The sequence below is a fragment of the Mesoplodon densirostris genome, chromosome 2 (assembly GCF_025265405.1).
Source record: "Mesoplodon densirostris isolate mMesDen1 chromosome 2, mMesDen1 primary haplotype, whole genome shotgun sequence".
In the NCBI taxonomy this organism is placed as follows: Eukaryota; Metazoa; Chordata; class Mammalia; order Artiodactyla; family Ziphiidae; genus Mesoplodon; species Mesoplodon densirostris.
This window is the reverse complement of record NC_082662.1, coordinates 120,168,322-120,187,774: the sequence shown is the minus strand read 5'-3', so window position 1 is coordinate 120,187,774 and position 19,453 is coordinate 120,168,322. Positions and strand designations below refer to the sequence as shown.

Here is a 19,453-nt window from a genome sequence, read left to right as displayed (position 1 = left end):
ATGTGCCACAACTACTGAGCCCGAGTACCACAACTACTGAAGCCCGCACGCATAGAGCCCATGCTCCGCAACAAGAGAAGCCACCGCAATGAGAAGCCCACGCACCACGACTAGAGAAAGCCCATGCGCAGCAATGAAGACCCAGTGCAGCCAAAAACAGATAAATAAATTTATTTAAAAAAAAAAAAGAATTTCAAGACAGTGGCAACATCAGAGCATTAAACCAAGCCCAAGATCCCTCTGAGCACAGAGCCTGTGTGACTGCACAGGGCACACTCCCATGATGCCAGCTCTGGTGCAAGAGCCCCCAGATCAATCCCATATATCTAATGTTTTATTTTTTAATGTTTTTATTTTTTTGCGGTATGCGGGCCTCTCACTGTTGTGGCCTCTCCCGTTGCGGAGCACAGGCTCCGGACATACAGGCTCAGCGGCCATGGCTCACGGGCCCAGCCTCTCCGCAGCATGTGGGATCTTCCCGGACTGGGGCATGAACCCGTGTCCCCTGCATCGGCAGGCGGACTCTCAACCACTGTGCCACCAGGGAAGCCCTATCTAATGTTTTAGAGGCCATTCTGATTTAATTCTCAGCCCTCCCTTGTTGGGAAGTGGGACCACCTCTTCTAGCTCTTTACATAAGCCCTTAATTAGACCCCAATCTCTTTTGAAAAACTTTCCTTTTGGGAGCTTTGTACAATTGTTATGCCTATTCTTTTACTGTTGACATCCTGCATGTGAAAAAGCTTGCTCTCTCCCTCTCTCCTCAGCAATAGGGAAAATCTACATGGATCTGATAAGGAGCAGTTTCTATCCTTGTTTTCCAGATACTGAGGGCTGTAATCCCTAACTCTAAACACTAGCAGCTCTTGAGCTCAAGGGGAAAGCAGGGTCAGAGTGGGAAGAGAAGGAGGTAGGAAAACTTTCGGGGCCCAGAGACTAAAAGCAATAAAGTGCAGATAATGTAGGGGGTCAGGCCGAGGGCAGGTTTGGGAAGAGGCTCTGCAGAAGGGGAAGAAGGTCAAGGGTGGTCCAGAGCTGACTGATAACCCCTCTGACATTCAGGGGCCTGTGACAGCCACTGCAACACCTGAAGCCATGGCCAGTGAGGAAGATGAGCCGAGGAATTGTGTGGTGTGCAGGAACTGAGCCACAGGCTATCACTTCCATGCCCTGACTTTTGAGGACTGCAAGGGTTTCTTCAGGTGAGAACCTCCTCCCCAACAGAAACGCCCTCCCAAACTGCCTGCCAGGCAGCCTTTAAGCCCTGGCACATGCCCAAGCTTGTCCAGTTACATCACTCCTGCCTCCTGAAGCCTAACTACCCTGTGGCTAGCACGCTGCAAATTGCCAACCTTAACACTTGTATAAACATGAGGCAAAATAACAGAGGGAAAGCTGAGTGCTTGTCCTATGGACACAACCCCTTAGTCAAGGGTACTCACTACCTGCAAAGCACCAAACTAGTACAGCACCAACTAGGCCTTCCTGACTGATTCTGTGCCCCCATGGAAATGCTTGAGATGCATTGTATCCTCTCTACCCCTAGGGACTTCTGGGCACAGCTCAGAGTAGCCTATGTCACCACAGATTTTTTTTTTTTTTTTTTTTTTGCCACTTGACTTGCGGGATATTAGTTCCCCAACCAGGGATTGAACCCCAGGCCCTCGGCAGTGAAAGCACATAGTCCTAACTGAAACGGTACACCTCAGATCGGGACTCGAACCCAGCCTAGACCCAGATCGGGACTTGATCCCTCTCGGCCAGGACTTGAACCTGGCCAAAACCTACGGTCTTCCAACTGAGATCACATACCTGGTTTCAGGACTTAATGAAGCTCAGGTTCTTGATGTCTCATCGCAGAAAGAATTCAGTGAGAGACAAAGCGATAGGTAAGAAGTGGATTTATTTAGAGAGAAGCACACTCCACAGACAGGGTGTGGGCCATCTCACAAGGTGAGAAAGGCACCAGGGTATGGGATTGTCAGTTTTTATAGGGGTGGGTAATTTCATAGGCTAAAAAGTGGGAGGAGTATTCCAGCTATTTCGGGAACAGATGAGGATTTCCAGGAATTGGGCCACCACCCACTTTTTGACCCTTATGGTCAGCCTTGGAACTGTTATGGCACCTGTGGGTTTGCCATTTAGCTTGCTGATGTGTTACAGTGAGCATATACTGAGGCTCAAGGTCTAGTGGAACTCGACTTTTCTGCCATCTTGGACCCATTTGGTTCTAATCAGTTTATGTCATGTCCTTGGGCTATGTCATTCTTTCAAAGGTTGTGCCCTGCCCCCTTCCCTCCTGTTTCATAACCACTGGACTGCCAGGGAATTCCCACCACAGTTTCTTTTTGACCATTTCATTTCAGCCCCTCACATACCTACCTGCTCGCTGCCATCCCCAACCCTCACAATGTCTCTGTCCTCTCAGGCGAACAGTCAGCAAAAGCACCGGTCTCACGTGCCCCTTTGCTGGAAGCTGGAAGGTCAACAAGGCCCAGTCTGCAGGTTGCAGAAGTGCCTAGATGCTGGCACGAAGAAGGACAGTGAGTTGGCCCCTTTCCATCCCGAGAATCCACTATGTCCCTCCAATGACTATGCTTTGCCCTTGTTCCCACAGCGTATTCTCCACAGGGCAGGCAGAGTAAGCTTTTTTTTTTTTTTTGCGGTACGCAGGCCTCTCACTGTTGTGGCCTCTCCCGTTGCGGAGCACAGGCTCCGGACGCGCAGGCTCAACGGCCATGGTTCACTGGCCTAGCCGCTCCGCGGCATGTGGGATCCTCCCGGACCGGGGCACGAACCTGTGTCCCCTGCATCGGCAGGCGGACTCTCAACCACTGCGCCACTAGGGAAGCCCCAGAGTAAGCTTTTTGAAACAAGTCAGACAATGTAACTATTCTGCTCAAAAACTCCAAGGGCTCCTCCTCTCTCTTATGGTCCATGATCTCACGGTCCAGCTCCTCCATACCACCTCTCAGATTTCACTTCCTACTCTTCCTCTTGCTCAACCCATCCCAGCCACACTGACATCAATGCCATTCTCAGACACGCCAAGCACACTCTTCTCAAGACTGTTGTAACTTATACTTGCACGTGCCGTTGCCTCTACCTGGAATGCTCTGCCCCTAGATGTTTATATGCTTTGCTTTTACTCTTCCATCCCTCAAATATAGTGCCTGTCACCTAGTAGGTACTTGATAATTGTTGAATTATTTTTTTTTCTCTGTGCCAGGTAATAAGGCTCTGCCCCCAAAAGATAAGGTAACTCGTAATCAACTTAAAGTAACAGAAATCAACTTGTCCAAGTCCACTCAGCTGAAAAGTTGTAGAGTCAGTATTCACCAGACCCTTGCTTTCTCCATGACGTCACACTGCTTTTCAATATGGAGCAGTGGAAAGGAAACTGTAGAAGTCAAAAAATCTTGAATTCAGTCTACATCACATAAGTATTTTGTGACCTGGGACCTGTCACTGGAATGTCAGTCTGTTTCTGAAAAATATGGATAATAACACCTGCCCTCTCCACCCACAGGACTGTTTCATTCAGTGAGACTTATCCTCAGAAGCTTTGAAATTATAAAGCTATGCAAACATAAGGTGATGTTTTTGGTATCACGAGCCCTCCCTCTTCAGTGCTCCCCCAGAAGTCAAACATCTCCTTATACTGTTCCCACTTTATTGTCCATCATTTTTTTCCTTCCCACAGTGCATTGTTTTCTGCTGCAGTGCCTCACAGGTCGGGGAAAGTGTACAGGAATCCCCTACCACCTGGAGCCCCTGGGACTTCAGCCAAGCCCAAGGAGCCCTCAAGAACTCTCCTCCCTCCCCGCATCCTTCATTACGCAGTGTCTGAGGGCCCCAGACCAGGGGCTGACAGAGAAAGGTGCTCTCTGCTAGTCTCAATAGTTTTGTCACATCCCTTCCCCGGGCACAATGATCCCATCGGCAGAAGCCCGGGCGTTGCGGTGAGCAAGACAGGCCCAGCTGCGGGCACAGCAAGCATCGATGCAGCTGAGGAGAAAGAGCTAGTCCAGACACTGCTGGGGGCCCAAACTCACCACATGGGCGCCATGTTTGACCAGTTTGTGCAGTTCAGGGTGAGCATTTACAGGATTCAAGTTGAAATATGACCAAAAGGGTGCCCAAGGAGGCTGGCCTGAGTGAGGGGGCTGTGTGCCACGCACCAATAGAGGACAGGACTTCTCCAGAACCCCAGCCGAGGCAGACTCCTTAGCCCGGAACCCTTCCAAGATAAAGCTGGAGAGGCCTAAAAGAGATCCCTAGGACCGGGGCCTCTCACCCAGGCTCTGATCTCTGCAGCCTCCAGCTCATCTGTTCATCCATCACCAGCGCTGCCCACCCAGTTCCCTGTACTGCCTCTGCTCACGCATTTCGCAGACATCAACACTTTCATGGTACAGCAAATCATCAGGCTTACCAAGGATCTGCCCCTTTCGGTATGTGACCTGCCCTTACCTTTCAGGAAGAAAACACTCCAGCAAATTATAATCCCACCCTCACCACCACCCCTGCCCCCCAAAAAGTCACTAACCAAACTAACCCATCCCTCAGCCTTTTCAAGTACCAGGTCTTGAATTCCCAGCTTTTTAAAGTGTCTCAATCAGAACTGGGAGTTCCTCTCCCTCTCTGAAGTTCAGACTAGAGTCTAAAGAGCAGGTTTCCTGCTCTGGCCCATGGAGGACCAGATCTCTCTTCTCAAGGAAGCAGCTGTAGAAATGTCACATTGCACTCAGTACCACTTTCTGTCTCCAAACACAAAACTTCCTCTGCGGGCCTCTTCGCTACACAGTAGAAGATGGAGTGCATGGTGAGATGGTGCTAGAACAGTAGAGGTCATGCATCCCTTCGGTATGGTATGTGGCGAGGTGACCTGAAGGCTCCTAAGCCTGGTGGTGCAGTGGTTAGGAATCCGCCTGCCAACGCAGGGGACACGGGTTTGAGCCCTGGTCCGGGAAGATCCCACATGCCGCGGAGCAACTCAGCCCGTGCGCCACAACTACTGAGCCTGCGCTCTAGAGCCCGAGAGCCACAACTACGAAACCCGCGTGACACAACTACTGAAGCCCATGTGCCTGGAACCCACAGTGGGGTTCCAGGAAGAGTTTTTGGCGTTCTCTTCGGCTTCCATAGGACACTGCGCCAACTGCAGCTCCAGGAGCCTGGAGTATGTGTTCATGGTTGCCATGGCCCTCTTCTCTCCTGGGAAGCATCCATCAAAGCCCAGAAGCTTTTGTTCCACCACCTCTGCCCAAACTCCCAGCTCCCTGAATCCATCCATCCAGGCCTTTTAGTCTTCAAACCTGTGGAATGGGTCTATCCCAGTCTTGGCTCCCCAGGGCACCATGCAGGCCACCCGCAACCTCCCACCTTGTCCTTCCCCACTCCCTATCTTATAGACCAGCCTGGGAGAACCCAGAGACAGGGGACTGATCAGTTGCAAGAGGAGATAGCGCTGACTCTGCAGAGCTATATCAAAGGCCAGCAGCAAAATCCCCGGGACCGGTACAGTGGAACTGGGCACGTGGAGGCTGCACCAGGGTGGGAAGGAGTTAGGGAGACACTGAACTCAGGATGAGTGCTTTTACTGTCCTTTCCTTTGGGAAACCAGGGCCCCTGGGGGTCTAGACCTTCCCTCCCATCTCATAGAGTTCCGGCATTCAAATTGCTCCTACTGCTGTTTCATCTCACTTTTTCCAGATTTTTTTATTCAGAAGAGATGCAAAGTAGTAGCTCACAGGCTCGGTATAATAGCATTCCTGAGATTGATGACATCCATCACCTCACCAATCCAACTCCTCCAGACTAAAACAGCCTTTCAAGAATCTTGTTCACTCTCTTTCCTTGGCCCTTCCCCTCCTCTCCATTGGTCCAATCCCTTTAATTTTTCATTCCCCTTGAAGTTATGGTCATTCAGTTTCATGGCCAACGCCAGTCCCTGGTTCAACAGTCCATGATCTAACCAGGCTCTGAAGTACACTCCACTTCTGTTTTGCTTATTCCTCAATGTGCCAGTTTGGCCAGAAGAGGGTTGCTTTATACCATAGAACACACCCACCTTCTAGAACCTGCTCTAGAAGGCCAGATCCTCAGATTCCACACAGCTGAATATCTGGCAAAGTCTGGGGCTTTCTTCACACTTGGCCCTCTGAGCTCTGGGTTTAAGAAAAACGGCATGGTGAGAGAAGTCAGTGTCAGACAGAGGCCCCACTGGGGACCTTTGGAACTTTTGATACATTTGTCACATCAGAGCATATTTTCCCTAATGTTCAGACCTAGCTTCACAGAGAGGCAGTTTAGGGGGTCAGGGCCTCAGGACAAGACTCTCAGCTGCCTATCTCTCTCCTCCTTCCCTGGTGACCCCAAAGGTTTCTATATGCGAAGCTGCTGAGCCTGTTGGCTGATCTCCGAAGCATTAACAATGCATGTTGGTACCAAATCGAGAACATCCAGGGGACTGTCCACCATGGTGCCACTGCTCCAGGAGACCTGCAGCTGAGGCCCAGTTTGCCTCCTTCCCCAGCCCACCTGGACACGCTGGACTGGAAAGGGGAAAATGCTCGGACCAGAGGCTGGAGCCAGTAAACAGGGAGCCCACTGGTTGCAATGAAAGATTAAAGCAATATCTGCCTCTTCATGCGGTAATGGGGAGAATGAGGGGTGGCCATGGGGACAAAGTTGTTCTCTGGAAGCACAGAAGATGGGGAAGGAGGAAGCCTCAGGGCTAAGAGGTAAAGAAGCTCCATCTGGGAATAGGTGGGCCCCACTTTCTGAGGTCAAAGATTTAGCCCTTCAGCCCTTCTTTCCCAGCCTTGGGAAACTCTGGGATGGAAAACAGGATGGGGAGCTAATCCCATGCAGATTTTTCTGCTCTGAAGAGGAAGAGGCTAGGAGCTTTAATCCATAAGGAAATGAAGGAGGTGGGAGTGAGGGGAGAAAATGCAGCCAGACAGACCCCTTAATCCGCCTCCCTTAGTCCAGAGCCATAAGAGTACGGGAAGATGAAACTGGGGCTGATGGCAGAGGGGGGAGCCTCAAACCACTGCCTCAGCAGCTGCCTCTGTGGCAGCTCCAGTTCTGAGGAGGGCATGTATTGTCCCCACTCTGCTCCTGGGACCTAGAGGTCACCCAACAAGGTGGGCTCTTGAGAGGGGCCTAGTTCCTGGCCCCAGGGCACCTGACTCAGAGGTTCCAGCTGTTCTGGGGGCTGGCTCTGGGACAACCTCAGCCCACAGTGATGCTGAAGCCACAGTGGAATCTGTTGCGCCAGTGATTAAGGAAGGCTCCAAGGGCCAGGGTGACAGGCAGGGGGGGCATCTTCTTCTCCAGCACAGCACCCACACACCAGTTACTATCCACCAAGCCTGTTGGGGAAGAGAATATACACTAGGTTATCTAACAGGGCTCGGAGAAAGGAGCCAGCAGAGGAAAGCGGAGCTTCCCTCCCGCTGTCGCCCACCCCAATCCCTCAGCACCTTCGAATGTCATCTGAATAACCCTCACCTCTAAATACCATGTTGGCCTGGGGCAGAGTCAGGTGGTAACCAAAGGAGAAAGTTGTGTCTTGTAGCCTCGTATTTGCTTCAAACTCCACTCCAACCTGAACCTGAGAACCATGGGCAAGGATGGGAGAGGGATCTGTCTCAGTGAAGACTAGAGGAGTCCTGACAGGGGTTCAGCAGAATGAAGGTGCATATGAAACGTATATGTAGCGAGGGTAGGAAGAATAGTGGGTCAGCAGGGCCTGTGGAGGTTGGGAGGGACTCGTTGAGGCAGGGGATGGGATCAGTAGGCTCACCTGTTCGTTTGCCTTGTGGTAATAACTTGCATGGGCCCCACCTGATCCCACATTCAAGGTAGCTACCCAGTGTACAGCTGTCAAAACCAAAGCACAAAAACACAAACACACACACACACACAAAAAAAAAAAACCCAAAGTACAAGTGAAAAGGAGCGTTACTGTAATAGAACACAGGCCAGGACCCCAGCCAAGTCCAGAATTTCCCTCCCTGTCACTATTCCTCCTCACCCCATACCCGAGTACTTCCCAGCCAGCGTCAAAATGGCGCCCTCTTCGCCTGGCCGCCGGTGATAAACTAGCTCTCCTCCCAACACCAGCCGATGAGTGAGGCTCTGCAGGAAGTGAGCGACCATGATCACTGTGGGGTGGGGAGACATGGAGTCACTCACAGAGACAGGCCCTCTACCTCACCCCCCAGCAGCCCCCAACCCCAGCCTGCCCCAGAAAGTTTCTTTTCTAATCCCTGAACTGTTCAGACAAGGAAGAGGCATAGCCAGCATTAGCAAGTGGGCAGCGAAGACAAAAAGAACCCTGTACCAATTCCTCACCCGATTCCCCAATCAGGTCAGGATTTCCTAGGGTCAGAGTGGCTGTGTAGTCATCTCCCCGATACTCGCCATCAAACTGCCATGTCAGGAACTTGGCCTGCTGCGTCTGGGGAGGGAGAGGGAGAAGTAAAATCTCCCTCTCTCTTTATGATCACTGTTGCCTCCGCTCCTCCCCCTGAGCCCCCAGAGCAGGACACTCATGGGGGAGAAAGAGGAAAGGCTTCAGTAGATGAAGGCAGGAACCATAGGTCACCTGGAAGACAGCCTTGGCTCGGAGCCGCTCTGCCAAGAGGAGCAGGACCTGGGCGTTGAGGCTGCCACTGCTGTCCATATCCCCGACCACAGTGGGGAACACCTGTTGAAGAGTGTCCAGAGTAAGACTGAGCTGGGTGGCACCACTCAGCCTAAATCTGAATGTAGGATTTCTTTAGCGGTACCCAGTGCCCCCTAGTGGAGCCACAAGGACAAACTCCCAGCTCATCACAGAAATGTTTCCCCACCCTCACCCAATTCAGCAGAAACACAGAGGAGGTGCCCTGCCCATTCTTCCTCATAACACACACATTTCCTCCTCCTCTACACCTGGGTCCTAGCTGGGCGTTTAGGGAGATAACCCAGGTGTGTGGAGCCCTCACCTCAGTTGGGCTAAGTTGCCAGTCCCCTGCATAGGCCGCATGGAGGTGATAGCCCGGCAAGCCCAGAGCACTCATGTGCACAGTGTGAGCCACCTGAGGAAAGAGAAGTTAATGGAGGAGAGAGCATTTCTGCTCTATTTCAATCCCCCATCCCACCCTTCATCCTGTCCCCATCCAGCAGGTCTTTTAAGAATCCCAAACATTCCAACATATACAGAGGGTCACCAGATTAAAAGCAACAAGTCCCAGAGGCAAAGGAAGTAAAGAGAGCCCCCATATTCTCTCTCTTTTGCCCCATATAGCCTGGCTAAGGCTGGAGCACAAAGGAAAGAAGAGGATCCAGAGACAGGCAGGGAGGAATTGAAAGGAGGGGCCAGAAAAGTGGGAGCACCTGGAAATGGCTGCTCAGAACCTTGTTGACAACGAGCTTCACTCCCTCCATCTGTGCTGGGAATACATCTGAAGCGGGTGGAGGGGAGGGGAAGGGAAGGAATAAGCACAGACAAGGAACCCCTACACCATGAAGTAGTCTCCCCCTTTCAATCCCATAGAAACTGCTTTGGAGGAATTGACCTCCTTTCAAGTCCTGTAACAGGAAGTGCTCCGCTCCACTGAGCACCTGATCCTCCCTGAGGCTGCACGCCCCAGCTGTGATCTTCCCTTTTCTGCTCCCATCACTGGACACCCACCATTCAAGACCCTCCCCTTCTCTGCCCCTTCAACTTGAGACACCCAGATGCCAAGTTCTCACCTTTGCATAGCCGGTGCAGCTCATCAAAGCTCCCAGGGTTGGGGAGAGGTTCCTCTCGACGGGGGCTCCGGCGGGGCAAAGCCCCCATCGGTGCCAGGCCCAACGTGTTCCCCATTTCAGTCCAGAGGTCAGGGGAGGGGCCGGGGTTCGCCTGGGAAAGGACGCTATTGCTCCCTCTACCCCGCACGGGCCCCACCCCCCATTATCCGGCTCCCCAGTCCCAGAAACTTCCACATGGTCCGACGCTAGACCTGGAAAAGGAAAAGTGCGGGGAGAGGGCACCGGTGGGGAGCTTGAACCCCAGGCACACTCCCATCCCATCTTTAATCCCTCACCCCCACCTGTCACCCCTGTACCCTCCCCCATTCTCTAATCCTAGCCTCCACCACAGACCTCACCCAGCTTCCTAGCCTTTCTGCTCTTCATTCCTATGCCTTAAGGCGAGGCTTGCAATGGAGCAATAACCCTTACCGTCTCATACCATCATGCTGCCCCTTTCCCCCGGGCACACCCCGGTCATCTTGATGGGGGCAGCCATCTTGAATGATGGCAGAACTGCGGCTTCACGTTGCATTCCCAGCGTAGTCATGAACACCATCTTGGAACCGGGCGAAAAAAAGATTTCAGAGACCCAACCCTCCCTTGATTGGGCTCCGCCCAATCAATTAAAAAAAAAAGCTGCCTGGCTGCTGAGCATGGGCCAGTGGGAGAGGAGGACACAAAGGAATGGCAGACCTCTCATCCTGAGAGCTCCAACCCCGGCACTGCAGAGGCAGATGGGACTTGTTGGTAGCTGCTTAGACTTACTCAAGTAGATGGCCTTAGATCGCCCTGCCTTTCCAAGGTCGGGAAAAACCTTCGAGCGTGCAAGACACTAGAGGGAGCATCTCGGAGCTTGAGCCACTGAAGTTCCCTCCATCAGATAGCCTGGAGACGCATTTTGTGAAGGGTGGCGGAGGGAACGACTGTGAAAACTTCTTTCGAACACTGCTTCGGAACGCCCCTAGGCGCCCCCACCCTCCCAGGCCCTGGGGACTCCCCCTCACAGTCCTGAACAGTACACAGTACACCTCCAAATGAGTTCGACGCACAGGTACAGCTCTCCGTAGGAAAATGGACCTACACTTCCCTCCTAGAGGTCTGCACCTCTCCAAGTTGGCGCTCTTGTCTTCTTGGTAGAATGGGAATGCGTGTGAGAATTTGGGGTAGAGGAGCAGGGTCTGCAGCCTTAATTCTAGCAGAACTATTCCCTGAAACAATTGACCCCTGAAGTTAATCCTTCCTTCCCTGGTTCCTTAGGCAGAGTTGGCAAATAAAATCGAGGAATATGGACTCCTGCCCTCAATGTGCTCCACTCCAAAGCTACAGACAAGTCAATGGAGTGCCCTTCAAGAACTAAGTGCTCCACAGGGGAATAGTTGAAAATAGAATAAGATTTCTTAGGCTCTGGTCGCCTCCCCACTAGCTCTCACATCACCACTCCCATCTCTCAGGAATGCTCTACATATACTTTGAGGGCAAAAGGATGAAAGATACAAATACTTCTGATATCTATTTAGCTGATTTCACCCAAATACCTTGGGCCTGGGGAATGCACCTCTGCCTTCCCTCACAGTCAGGGCTGGGACAAGGGTCAGGGCCTTGGTCAGAGGGATGCTATGGCTCCTGCTGATTCATATTGGCTGACCACTGCCTAGAACTGGTAAGGTGATCAAATGCCCAGAGACCTTCAACCTTTATCCTTGGTAGAAGCCTCTCATCCACCTCTTCTCTTGCCAGAGCACTCCAATTCAGGGGGAGGGCAGCGGCTGCTTTCTGAATTTGTTTTATTGGGGGTGGGCTGTGCTCACTGTTCAGCACTCAGGAAGGTCATTCTGGGCTCTAGTGTTTTCTCTCCCATCTCATTCATTACACATTAACTCAAAAAGGTACAGAGTCAATCACACCTGGCCTCTGGCCCTAACCCTTATTGTCCTAACCTGCATTCCCCTCACCCCTGTCTCTGATATTATGTCCTTTCTTCTGTTCCCCAATACCTCTCTGCCAAGTTGGAGTGATAGGAGATAGGGTTGGGAGATGAAATATACCCATAATGGGACAAAGGTTCCAAGGGCTGAGGGCTTGATATGTCAGAGCTTTCCAGGGAAAAAAAACCTAGGAACCCTGCTTCTTGAAGCATTCAAATCCAAGGACTACTGGGCCCTGGCCCCAAAGGAATGGATCTTGAATAAGCCTAAAGTATACCCCTTTGGCATCCATTAAGGCCCACACCCCCTGCCTCCTACTCCGTCACCGTGAGTCCTCTACGTGCTGTCCTTTCCTCCCCCCATTTCTCTAACTTGTTTACTCCAGTATAGCCCCTGCCCCACTGGACTCCAAAGTACTTGTCACCTGACAGGGGTGTGGGGAAGCATACAGATATATAGCCCCTGCCTCCCTAGCCAGGCCAGGCACAGACGGCAAGGACAGCAACGCTGACTAGGTAAAGTAAGGGAGTAAGAGGTGTGGGCAGCATCCAGAGATTTAACTGTAGAAAGGGAGGGAACCAGGTTGGCGTGGACATGTAGGTAGGGGTCTCTGGGGAGGGGCTGAAGCCCATTCGCTTCAGTGACCTTCCCTGCCCCCACCTGTTCGCAGGCCACTTTCCCTTCCATTAACACCATGAAGCTGCTTGCAATGACTGTGTTGCTCCTTACCATCTGTGGCCTTGAAGGTGGGTGTGATGTGAAGAGGGGTCCCAAGGAGGAAAAGGTGCTTGGGTCCTAGCTGCCCATCTGTCTGTTCTCCTATGCCCAGGTCTGGCAACCAGAGAGCTTAAAAGAAAAATAATTCCCTCTCTAAAGCCCAGAAAGTGCATCCAAAGACCTGGAGCTGGATACCTGTTTGGGGAGAGAGCTGAGAGCTGAGGCTGAATACTGGCAGAGATGTGGGACTCATTGTTGGGGACTCAGCTGAGGATGTGTGTGTGTGTGTGTGTGCATGTGTGTGTTTCTGTGTATGTGCAGGGGCTTTGGTTCGGAGACAGGCAGAGGAGCCGAATCTGCAGAGCCTGTTCTCTCAGTACTTCCAGACTGCGACCGACTACGGCAAGGACCTGCTGGAGAAGGCCAAGGGCTCAGAGCTTCCAATCCAAGCCAAGTAAGTCTCAACAAAGGGGGTTCATGGACCAGGAGGCTATGGAGAGAAAGAGGGGAAGCTGGGAGGTCCTACAGAAGACTGAGCTAAGGGGTGGGGGTTAGGGAGGATGAGGTTTAAATTGTAGAGGAAATTCCTTCATCACCCCACAGATCCCATGGACCTCTTGGACAGATGGGGGTAGCAGGAACTGGGCTTTGAATTTCTATCTCTATGGTCTGTTCCTCTGCCCAGCGGAGGGCTTGCCTCTCCTCCTGGGAGCTTTGCCATGCCAGGATAGACCAGGCACTAGAGTTTGGGGACTTGGGTCTCACCTCCCACTACCAAGAAGGCCCCTACCAGTCCCTCATCCTGACTTCTAATCCCTCACATACCCAGGGCCTACTTTGAGAAGGCACAGGAGCAGCTGAAGCCCCTGGTCAAGAAGGCTGGAACTGATCTGATTAACTTCGTGAGCAGTTTTTTGGACCTCAAAACACAGCCTGTTGCCAAGTGCATTGTCTAGACTGTTGTCTTCCATCCCCAGCTGGCCCCTGGAACACCCACTGGCCAGACCTAGAGCTCCTCTTCCTACCTACTCCTTGTTTTCTACAATAAATATTGAAGGAATCAAGTTGTGAGCCTGGTATGTTTTGGGGACTGGGAAAAGTAGGGGTAGTGGAGGAGGAGGAGGAGGGAGAACAAAGAGAAGTCTGCTTCTAACAGGAGAGGGGTTTTGGTGTGAAGAGGTGGAGAAAGGGTTGAAGAGACCAGTGATGGAAATGACAGGGTAGGGGTGCCTGTGACTCTTCCCCAAACCCCAGGAATTTTTCTACAGGCCTGGGAATGGCCCTGCAGGAGAAGCTAAAGAGACTTTGCCGTGGACATGGTACCTTGAAAGGCATGAAAGATTCATGAACTGAATCCCTAGACTCCTGGAGGTCACTGGAAATGAGAGCACCCTTCAGAATTTCCTCTGTCATACTATGAAGAGGAGAAAGTTTCCCAAAAATGAGCCCAAAGGGGTCACCCAAGGCCCCTCCCTTCCCTTCTGAGCCAGGGGAACACTGTGCTTCCCCCCATCCTGCAATAAAAGACTCCTCTCCCTGAAGGTGCTCTCATCTTTTCATTTGAAACCTCTCACCTAGACCCCCTGTCTGGGAACACCCATTCCAAGCCTCTCCCCCACTATTATCTGGGTGCTATTCATGGAACTGGCCCAAGTTCTGGTAGCCATCTTAGAGCCTGGAGCTAGTAGACGTGGTAGCCAGTTAAAGGCCTAACAGGTCTCCAACTTGATGGACATGTGGGACTTTAGAAATTTTGGTAGCTGTGATACCTGCATTAAATCAAAATGGAATGGAGGTCAGGCTGAACTGGTGCAGGAGGCTCACAATCCCAAAATGGGAAAATGGTCATTTTCCAATAAAAGTTTACTTCCACTTTATATTTAAAATAGTTACTTCTCTACCCTGACTCATTCCTCATATCTCATCTGAAATCACCTTTTCCCCAGATACCGAGATAGCTCCAATTTCTTCTGTATATATATATATATTTTTTTTTAATTTTTATTTTTTTTGGAGTTTTGTTGATTAACAATGTTGTGTTTCAGGTGTACAGCAGAGTGATTCAGTTATACATATACATGTATCTGTTCTATTTCAAATTCTTTTCCCATTTAGGTTATTACAGAATATTGAACAGAGTTCCCTGTGCTATACAGTAGGTCCTTGTTGGTTATCTCTTTTAACTATAGCAGTGTGTACATGTCAATCCCAAACTCCCAATCTATCCCTCCCCCGCTCTTCTGTATACTGATCAACCTCTTCAGTCTGGGCTTTAAGACCCTTACCACTCGTGATTATTTTCTTCCCCTTTCTTTCTCAGTATCTTTTTTTTTTCCTCATGTGATCTGTCCATCACTTGCAAGATGACATTGGACAGGTTAATTAACTTCAAAGAGCCTGAATTTCCTCACAGTGTTAATGAGTGGATCAAATGGTTCGACAGGATGGAAAACACATTGAAAAGTGTAAGTCACCATGCAGTACAAAGTATTGCCCAGCATAGGGGGTTGCTAGGAGTAAGCCTGTAGACTCTGGACCCATTTGGACAGGGCTGCTGGATCAGAGGTAGAACTGGCAGCATCAGATGGGATTCAGATACTACCAGGGAATCCTGCCTAAAAACAGGACAGGCACTGAGAAGGGGGATTCCTTCACCACTCACCCATGCAGTTGGAGGACCTGGCCTCCCATCTGGACCTGACTTGTTCCCCTTTGCCTTACCCTCCTCCAACCCAGACCTGGCTCCCTCAGGTCCCTCTTGCCCCAGAACACACTGAAAACACTGTTCCCATAAAACCTTCCATTGGGAGCATCACACAAGCTTTTGTCACACCATCCCTTCTGCATGTTTGGCTTTTCAGCTATGCTAATGCCCTTATGCATGTATATTGCGAGCTGTGCTCACACTGCTCCCTGAAGACCACTCTGATCTGGACTGGTGACTATTTGGGGTCGGACAGCCAGGCTTCTCCGCAACCCAACCTTGTTTCAGTTGTCAGACACAGAGGGCCAAGCTGGGTGCGGAAGTCACTTCTCGGGTTCAAATGTCTCTGAATGTGCCTAGACTCCCAACACCTTACTCCCTGCTCCAGCACCCTGTTAGAGAGCCTGGGGGTCAAGGGTCTCATCCTTCCCCCTGTCACAGTCAGCATTCATCCCTCAATCAAGCAGAACAGCTCTGGTCTATTAGACTATGAGTTATGGAAGGTCAGGAACTAAATTTGCCTTGTGATATCTTCAGTACCCAGCCTAGGCTAGTAGAGGCTGAGTAAATGTATGTTAAATGAATGAATGAATAGAGTCCAGTCTGTGGGAACTTTATTGATGTTAGTCCCTTCCCTTCCCATCGTTTAGTGGGAGTTGGGGACGGGGAAGCGGAGAAGGTTGGCATAAAGTGGTGAGACTAGAATATAAACATTAATGAAGAGCATCTGAGGTCTTTGACAGGGAGGAGGAACCACTGGTGTCTATTAATGGGGAGCATAGTGTCATTACAGGGATAGGGTCAGCTGGCATTAATGGCAGGGAGGCATGTGTGATGCCAGCTACGAGGGCTGGGAAGAGAGTGGAAGAAGGACGTGACCAGGGGCATCTGTTCTAAAGTTATTGTGGCGGTTTCTCATGCTTCAGGGTCTCATAAGTCTCCTGGTTCCGGGTGCTCAGGCCCTGGAGGTGGAAGTCAGAGGATAGTCAGGAGCTTGAGCCCATCACAGGGCCTCCTACCCACCCCCAGAGGCCCTACCCCTTCCAAAGTTCACTCAAAAGCCCACCCTCTTCTGCTGACTTCCTGGGACTGGGGTTGGGAGGCAGGTTCACTCACCGTGTAAATGCCATCTGATTTCTGCAAAGGTAAAAGGGGTAAGGCATTAGAGACCCACATCTCCAGGGCCCCTCAGCATCTTCTTCCCTACCCAGGGAGGTATGTGGCCAGGGGTGGCTGGCCCCCTTGGGCTAGAGGGCACTCCCATGGATACTCTGGGGCATGAATGCACATTTGCCCATATGGCTACCAACATACATATACACACAACATACAACTCTCTCATGTACTCCTTGTCACTCTACACTTGACTCTTCCTCGTCACCTGTTGAATATTTTACTTGTGATTTGGCTAGGTGGCAGGGTGGGTAGGATGAGGTAGGAGGGGGACCTCTGAAGCGTATACAGATCAGCACATGAGTCCCATGCCCCCCCAGAGACCGCAGATCCCAAGGCTAAAGCCCCAGAAGGGCTGAGAGACTGAAAAACTGTTATACCCAGTTGAGGAAGGGTCCATACCTCATAGTTGGCTGTAGCTGCCTTTCGCACCTGCAGCTGGAGTAGGGGAAAGGCCATTAGTAAAGGTGAAGTTAGTGGCCCAACCCCACCTCCAAACGTTGTAGGGGAACCCCTTTTATTCCCTCTCTTTGGAGCCATGCTGCCACCACCCTCCCACTTCTCCTTCCAGCCCTCACCCCACGCTGCCCAGCCTTACCTTGAGTCGACAGTAGAGCAGGGTGAGGATAATACCATATAAAAACAGGATCGCATCCAGGATATAGCAGAGCTGAGGCTCTCCCAGGGCCGCTGAGGGGACAGAGGGTACCCATAGGGTCAGGGGCAGCAGGAAAGATCTGGTGCTCAGAGGAGAGAAAGAAAGGGCTCTGGGAGGTAGGACGGGACTTGGAGGGGCACCGTCCCAGGGAAGAAACTTCATCTTCCTCTCTAGATTCCTATTTCTCTCACCTCTCCCTCTTCTTCCTCACCCTAGGGTAGGGGTAGGACAGGAAGTGTGAACAGTTCTGTTGTGATGGAACTTACAGGTTCTGAGAGTTGAGAGCTTGCCCCTCAGCCCCCAACCCTCTCTTTGTAGCACTGTGGGTTCCTCAGGCACCACTGAGCATTCCATAGCCCTCAAGGGACCCATTTGAGTTCACTGAGCCAAGACCAAAACCTCAGCCCAGGGGGGTGGAGTGGAGGCAGTGAGTAATTTCAGCGAAGAAACCACAGGGGTGTCTCTGCTAAGTCCTGTGACCTGTGGTTAAGGGCTGGACAGGAAGGATGTGAGCTGAGGAAAGGAGGGAAGGCAATCACTCTGTTATGGGTCATCTAGCCTCAGCCACATCGCTTTCTGTCCTCCCCAACTAAGACACTTCAATATGTAAAAACAAGGTGCCTGCTTTCCTTGGCCTTATAGATGCCGATGGCTCTGCACATAAGGCTGAGTGAGTGTCTTAGCCCAGGCTCAAGGGAATGATCACAAGCTGTATGGATTCCGGCTCCGGGTACTCTGCCCTGTTACTCACTCTGGGCCACTGAGAGAGGAAGTTTTGTGCAAGGAAAAAAATCAAATAAAGTCTGAGCTCCAGCCTCTATCTGCTCTGACCCCTATCAGAAGGGCTCATGGGCATGTGACATATGAGTGAAGTATGTTTTATTCTGTGACGCTCTTTCACACACGGTATTACATAAATCTCAAAACTACCCCGTGAGGGAAACATCATCGCCATTTTGTAGATGACGAAACCAAGGCTCAGAAAAGCTAAGTAATTTATTTAGGGTCATAGCGTGAAGTGCCAGAGCTGGAATTGAAATTCAGGTTTTCTGCTTTCCAGGTTTGTGCCCTCTTTTATGCCTCAGTGTCCCTGCTCCCTCATCCCATGGCAGCAGACTGGCCGCTCACTTAGTCCTTCCATCTTCACAGCTGGGCTGGTGGAACTCCATCCCAGTCCATCTCTTTCAATTTCCCCACTTTCCCTTAAGTTTCACTAACCTCTTCCTCCCCGAACCCCAGCTGTAACTATCCCTCTTCAAAACACAGACAACCCATGGGGCTTCCCTGGTGGCGCAGCGGTTGAGAGTCCGCCTGCCGATGCAGGGGATGCGAGTTCGTGCCCCGGTCCGGGAAGATCCCACATGCCGCGGAGTGGGCTGGGCCCGTGAGCCATGGCCGCTGAGCTTGCACGTCCGGAGCCTGTGCTCCGCAACGGGAGAGGCCACAACAGTGAGAGGCCTGCGTACAGTAAAAAAAAAAAAAAAAAAAAACCAAAAAAACCAAAACAAAAACCACAGCGCAAACAGAGTGAGAGTTTAGAGAATGCCTGGAGCCTCAGAGCTGCAGAGGACTTCCCATTTCTGCCTCCACTGACGATCAGCTCTCTGGAACTGGGCATTGCATGCTGCCCACCCTCACATCAACTGTGCCTTCGTGATGACCCACAGAAAGAGCAATCACGTGTTTGACTACCCTTACCTCACTCCTAAACACAAGGACAGGCCCCTGCCTTCCTAAAGGGGGCTTTATAAATATTATTTAACCAGCTAGAGATCAGCTCCCAATGGATAAGACCAAAGGCACCCCACAGAAAATGCTGATCATGGGAAACGGAATTTTTCCCCAGACCAGCTTTTCATGTCATACACCCACTCCCCTCCTCTGCCAAACTGAAGACTTACGTGTGTATCGGTCCTGAAAAAGTAAGAAGGGGACAAGAAAGGAGGGAACTACAATTCCTGCACCCTGACAGAGACTGGACAGGAGCAGCCTCAGGGTCTCTGTGCCCATCCTCCCAGCGCCAGCCTTCCTCTGTCTGTCCCTGCCTCAGCCCTCAGACACATGCCCTTGATTCCCACCCTGGAGCCCAGCTCACTGTCCCTCACCAAACCCTCTTACCTGCTTGTTCAACCAGGAGTAAGAGCAAGACCACTGCTGGAAACATCTTGTGCAGGGGCCGAGGGGCCACGGGCTGGGGATCGGACGCTCTGATGGCACTGTGCAGCTGTGCTCTGCGAGCGGCTCCCTGACCACAGAGTTGCCCCCTTCCTGCCACGCCTTCCTCTGAGCTCTGGCCCCTTCCCCTTCCTGCACTAGAGACCGGGCGGCTCCCGGAAGGGCCAACTAAGGGAGCTAGGAGATCTGGTCTCCTATGTCTCCGTCCTTCAGTTACCAAGCCCCTGCTACCATGGAAAGAGGCAACACCCGTGCTTGGGAAAGGCTATCTAAACCCGCCATCTCACTCTAGCCCTGTTCAGAGACAGA

At 51.5% G+C, this 19,453-nt stretch overlaps 4 protein-coding genes across 4 annotated transcripts; 2 read left to right on the top strand and 2 right to left on the bottom strand.

Moving 5' to 3' along the window:
- The first annotated feature begins 1,095 nt into the window (after positions 1 to 1,095).
- On the top strand, positions 1,096 to 6,514 carry NR1I3 (nuclear receptor subfamily 1 group I member 3). The gene is given in 12 exon segments (XM_060090827.1): positions 1,096 to 1,202; positions 2,429 to 2,490; positions 2,493 to 2,542; positions 3,931 to 4,006; positions 4,009 to 4,094; positions 4,318 to 4,345; positions 4,348 to 4,458; positions 4,675 to 4,732; positions 4,734 to 4,825; positions 5,415 to 5,520; positions 6,384 to 6,468; positions 6,470 to 6,514. Coding segments are annotated over 12 exon segments (906 nt in total).
- On the bottom strand, positions 5,710 to 10,333 carry TOMM40L (translocase of outer mitochondrial membrane 40 like). The gene is made up of 10 exons (XM_060090826.1): positions 10,232 to 10,333; positions 9,751 to 9,901; positions 9,391 to 9,458; positions 9,000 to 9,092; positions 8,618 to 8,719; positions 8,365 to 8,470; positions 8,052 to 8,174; positions 7,814 to 7,890; positions 7,519 to 7,621; positions 5,710 to 7,379 (listed from the first exon to the last, which is right to left on the bottom strand). The coding sequence occupies exons 1-10, from the start codon at positions 10,322 to 10,324 to the stop codon at positions 7,240 to 7,242; spliced, it is 1,056 nt and encodes a 351-aa protein (XP_059946809.1). The 5' UTR covers positions 10,325 to 10,333; the 3' UTR covers positions 5,710 to 7,239.
- Positions 10,334 to 12,411: 2,078 nt separating this feature from the next.
- Positions 12,412 to 13,390, top strand: APOA2 (apolipoprotein A2). Its single transcript, XM_060077679.1, has 3 exons — positions 12,412 to 12,463; positions 12,756 to 12,888; positions 13,264 to 13,390. The coding sequence occupies exons 1-3, from the start codon at positions 12,412 to 12,414 to the stop codon at positions 13,388 to 13,390; spliced, it is 312 nt and encodes a 103-aa protein (XP_059933662.1).
- A 2,647-nt stretch (positions 13,391 to 16,037) lies between these two features.
- On the bottom strand, positions 16,038 to 19,133 carry FCER1G (Fc epsilon receptor Ig). Its single transcript, XM_060088350.1, has 5 exons — positions 19,088 to 19,133; positions 16,910 to 17,001; positions 16,714 to 16,749; positions 16,255 to 16,275; positions 16,038 to 16,100 (listed from the first exon to the last, which is right to left on the bottom strand). The coding sequence occupies exons 1-5, from the start codon at positions 19,131 to 19,133 to the stop codon at positions 16,038 to 16,040; spliced, it is 258 nt and encodes an 85-aa protein (XP_059944333.1).
- Positions 19,134 to 19,453: the final 320 nt, after the last annotated feature.

Excerpts from the sequence above, each read along its gene's own strand:
- FCER1G (XM_060088350.1), bottom strand. The coding sequence starts at position 19,133 with ATGTTTCCAGCAGTGGTCTTGCTCTTACTCCTGGTTGAACAAGCAG. Across the intron at positions 16,750-16,909 it reads TGCTCTACTGTCGACTCAAG|CTGCAGGTGCGAAAGGCAGC; the intron begins GTAAGGCTGGGC and ends CCCCTACTCCAG. Across the intron at positions 16,276-16,713 it reads CAGCTACAGCCAACTATGAG|AAATCAGATGGCATTTACAC; the intron begins GTATGGACCCTT and ends TTACCTTTGCAG.
- APOA2 (XM_060077679.1), top strand. The coding sequence starts at position 12,412 with ATGAAGCTGCTTGCAATGACTGTGTTGCTCCTTACCATCTGTGGCCTT. Across the intron at positions 12,464-12,755 it reads TACCATCTGTGGCCTTGAAG|GGGCTTTGGTTCGGAGACAG; the intron begins GTGGGTGTGATG and ends GTGTATGTGCAG. Across the intron at positions 12,889-13,263 it reads GAGCTTCCAATCCAAGCCAA|GGCCTACTTTGAGAAGGCAC; the intron begins GTAAGTCTCAAC and ends TCACATACCCAG.
- TOMM40L (XM_060090826.1), bottom strand. The coding sequence starts at position 10,324 with ATGCAACGTGAAGCCGCAGTTCTGCCATCATTCAAGATGGCTGCCCCC. Across the intron at positions 9,093-9,390 it reads TTCTGAGCAGCCATTTCCAG|GTGGCTCACACTGTGCACAT; the intron begins GTGCTCCCACTT and ends CTCTTTCCTCAG. Across the intron at positions 7,891-8,051 it reads GCTGGCTGGGAAGTACTCGG|CTGTACACTGGGTAGCTACC; the intron begins GTATGGGGTGAG and ends TGGTTTTGACAG.